The following is a 3,829-nucleotide window of genomic DNA, read 5'->3' on the forward strand; positions in this document are numbered from 1 at the left end:
TTAGGAGGCGAGCGGGACCATCTCCATGTCAGGGGCTGTTCCGTTGCCTGCCAGACCCTGTGCCCACTTGTGCAGGCGGCTGTAGAGTGGGAGTCCCTGGTTCTCCCGGTACAAGTAGATACCAGTGATGGCGTTCCACTGAGGCCGTGGCTGTGTACCCTCCACTGAAAACTTCTCCACCAGCTCCTCCTCATCCTTGTTGAGAGCCACGAAGCCGAAGAAGCGGCGCACGTTGTTGGCAGCGAGTATCCGCGAGTGCACCTCGGCTGTGCGCTGGAACAGCTGATCCTCGTTGGTGCGGTACTGTGTCCAGTAAGCCTCCTGGCGGTAGCTGAGTGGTGAGCAGTAATGCTTGAAGCACTTAGTCAGGAACACCAGGATGGCCACCACACCGATGAGCAGCCATCCAAAGAGCTGGCCAGAGAGTGGGCAGGACTAAGAGGGGGCAAGGGGCTGCCTGGGGCCCCCACCACCTCAAGAAGAAGTGAAAGAAAGCTGGTCAGAGGGATGGGCTGAACCGAACTGTCAGACTCTGCTGACACTAACTTCCCTGGCCTGAGATTGCACATCTGTAAGGAGAGCTGGGCCCTTCATGCTGGGGTTCTACTTTTTCCACCCTTACTCTTAACATCCCCTTTACTGGCACAGGATTGGTAGGGAGATCCTGTATGATTTTTCATGGCTCCCTTTGTGCCTGGGTGCTAATTTGGAGTCTAAGGCCACATCCAGACTCTCGTGAGTGTTACTGTCCCTCTTACACTCCAGAGGCGTCTCATTCAGTTTGTTCTTAGACTTTACCTCCACCATGTTCTGCCATTCCTTCAGCCCCTGTCCTCCACTCAGCCATTCAAAATTCAGACAACCCTCTGGCTGCTATCTAGCCCTCCCTGAGTCTGCACCCCCAATGGCCTGATTTCCTCATCATCTTCATCTGCCTGGTTTTGCATGTATCCATGTGCTTGTCTCAGCTGCCTGGGTGTGAGCTTGTTGAGGGCAAGGACAATCACGTTCATCTTGTACAGGGCCCAAGCAAAATTGTATAGAGCTCTGTGGCACTGGACTAGCGTCAAATGATTTTGCTCCTCTGACAGCCATCTTCCACCTCTGCTGTTGGCTCCAACCCTGTTTCTCTGTCTATTTGTGTTCCTTGTATACCCAAGAGAAGAGACAGCTTGGAAAATCTTAGGCTCCTTCCTGTCTCTCCCTCACCCTCTGCTTCACTAAGTTAACACTGCCAGCTGGCTTTCTGCTTCTGCCCAGTTCTCTTCCATGCCCTCTCCCCTCTGACAACCTCTACTGGTGTCAGCAGCTCCTCCCAGAGAGGTGGAGGGAGGGAGGGTATGATCAGGCAGTAGCTGCTGCTTCCTGACCTGACGACTCCACCTCCTGGCCCAAGGCAACCCCTTCTGTCAGTAACAAGAGGCTGACTCAGTGTTGGGGCTGGGCCCTTGCTGTGACAGCAGTATCACGCTGGGCCCAGAAGCCAGGGCCTACCACATTCCAATATCAACCCATGGCTGGCAGCAAATGTTTCTTAGGTGGCTTGCAGGGGTCAGGGCTGAGGTGAAGGAGTTCATCTGTGACTGGGATTATGGTTCAGTGTGAGCCTGAGAATGCTCCTTTAATGTTTAAAACTATAGATATACTTGGGACTGGGATTGACCCTTGCCCCTGCTAAGCATTCTGTGGATTAACCAGCTGATAAACTGCCACTGATCATGTATTGCTTAACCGACCCTGAGGATCCAGCTCCAGTTTTAACACCAAGCCACCCAGCGTTTCCCTTCCAACCACCACATAGAGTAGTTTTGCTGTGGCACTGTAGGTTAAGGCACTTGATCACAAGTTCAGTCTGAACTGCAAGATCAGCGGTTCAAGCTCACCAGCCATTCCTCAGAAGCCCTATACAAGGTTGCTATGAGTCGGAACCCACTTGGTGGCACTTAACATAAACCACCACATAGAGAAGGGGGAAGAGGAGTGTCCCTGCATATAGTTCCTTACCTGGGACTCGTACCTGAGCCTGCGGCTCACCTCCTCCCGGAAATGTGACATGTTGGTAGGGCCCTCCCCACAGGGGAATCTGGCCAGGATTTCAGTGGCATGGGCTGGGGGGAAGTCCTCTTGCCGGTCTGTCAGTGAGGCGGGGTCCACAAACTCACTGAGGGCACAGATGTAAGCCTCTCCACGCAGTAGGGAGATGACAGACCAGGTAACGGGGGCCACGGCAGCACGGCCTAGGATGGAGCTCAGGAGCAGGAAGATGGGGGCTGCTGAGCAGTTCTTGGCCCTCCGGTACTGGCACTCAGCAACTAGGTTCCAAGTGTGGTTGTTAAGGATGATGCTGATGAGAAAAAGCGCCAGGGCAGGCACACCAATGGCTGCCAGTCCATACAGGTAGTTTCGGGCCGGCGAACAGGGGCAGTGGAAGGCCACCACACTGAACAGCTCCTGGCTGCCCACCGTTCCCAATGCCACCAGCCCGTTGAAAATCATCACATCCTTGCTCTTGAAGAAGAGTGACAAGAAGCGGAAGTTCTCTGCAATCAGAGCTGCCATGGTGAAGGTTGGAGATGGAGGCAGGAGACCAGGACGGAGGCTTCCTGGTGGGACTAGGAAGGTCACAGGCTGTTGGATACCGGAAGGCAGCACACAGTCTTGCAATTTTGTTGCCTACAGCAGCTGGCCTGGTGCTTCCTGTGGAACAACAGATGCCTTATGATAAATGTTTTGCCATTGAAAATGGAGACTGAGGAGGATACTTGTGTGGTCAGGCTAGTGAGAAACTTTGGGTGGGTGGGCCCATTCACTTGGGAGAAATAATGCTCACTACGGAGTCCTGGTGTGGCGCTGTTAATGCGCCAGACTGCAAAGCCATTTGAACTGCAAGATGGGTGGTTCAAGCTCACCAGCTTCTCCTCGGAAACCCTATACAGGGTCACTATGGGTCGGAATTGACTCGATGGCACTTAACATTTGTTCATTAGGAGTCATGGTATGGCATCTTAGGATAAGCACTGGATTGCAAGGTTGATGGTTCAAACTTACCAGCCACTCCTCAGAAACCCTATGAAGGGTTGCTACGAGTTGGACCCGACTAGACAGCACTTAACAACAGCTGTTCATTGAGAAGGAACATCATGTTTGGTCAGTGAAAAAGAGGAAGACCCATAGTAAGATGGGCTAACACGATGGCAGCAACATTGGGCTCAAATATAACAACTGTGAGGATGGCACAGGACCAGGCAGTGTTTCCTTCTGTTGGGCATACGAACCACCTAGATGGGACCTAACAACAACTATTCCTTGAAGGAATCGTGATGGTGCAGTGGATAAACCCTTGGCACTTGGTCAGTAGTGCTTATTCAAAGGTTGGCTGTTAAACCCACCAGCGGCTCTGGGAGAAAGATGTGGCAGTCTGCTTCCGTAAAGATTTACAGACTTGGAAACACCATGGGCAGTTCTAGCTTATCCTTACAGGGTCAGAGTTGGAATTGACAACAGTGGGTTTAGTGTTGGTTGCCACCGTCCATTTGTCTGCTCTACTGTGGTGTGTCGCATGGTGCTGTGATGCTGGAAGCTATGCCATTGGTATTTTAAATACCAGCAAGGTCACCCACTGAGGACCTACTAAGATCAGGAAGAAAGGCCTAATCGTAGAAAGCTAGCCAATGAAAACCCTATGTATGGATCACAACAAAATATTATCTGATACAGTGCTGAAAGATGGGTCCTGTAGTTAGAAGGTACTCAAAATTCACAGTGGGTGCAACAGTGGCCTTGAGTTTATGATGGTTAAGAGGTATGGGATCAGGTAACATTTTAGTTT

The 3,829-nt window shown here is 51.7% G+C and overlaps 1 protein-coding gene across 1 annotated transcript; it reads right to left on the reverse strand.

Moving 5' to 3' along the window:
- On the reverse strand, positions 1-2,559 carry CALHM2 (calcium homeostasis modulator 2). Its single transcript, XM_006831311.1, has 2 exons — positions 2,005-2,559; positions 1-414 (listed from the first exon to the last, which is right to left on the reverse strand). Exons 1-2 carry the CDS (start codon positions 2,557-2,559, stop codon positions 1-3), a joined length of 969 nt encoding a protein of 322 aa, XP_006831374.1.
- Positions 2,560-3,829: the final 1,270 nt, after the last annotated feature.

The sequence above is a fragment of the Chrysochloris asiatica genome, unplaced genomic scaffold (assembly GCF_000296735.1).
Source record: "Chrysochloris asiatica unplaced genomic scaffold, ChrAsi1.0 scaffold00003, whole genome shotgun sequence".
NCBI classification, from domain to species: Eukaryota; Metazoa; Chordata; class Mammalia; order Afrosoricida; family Chrysochloridae; genus Chrysochloris; species Chrysochloris asiatica.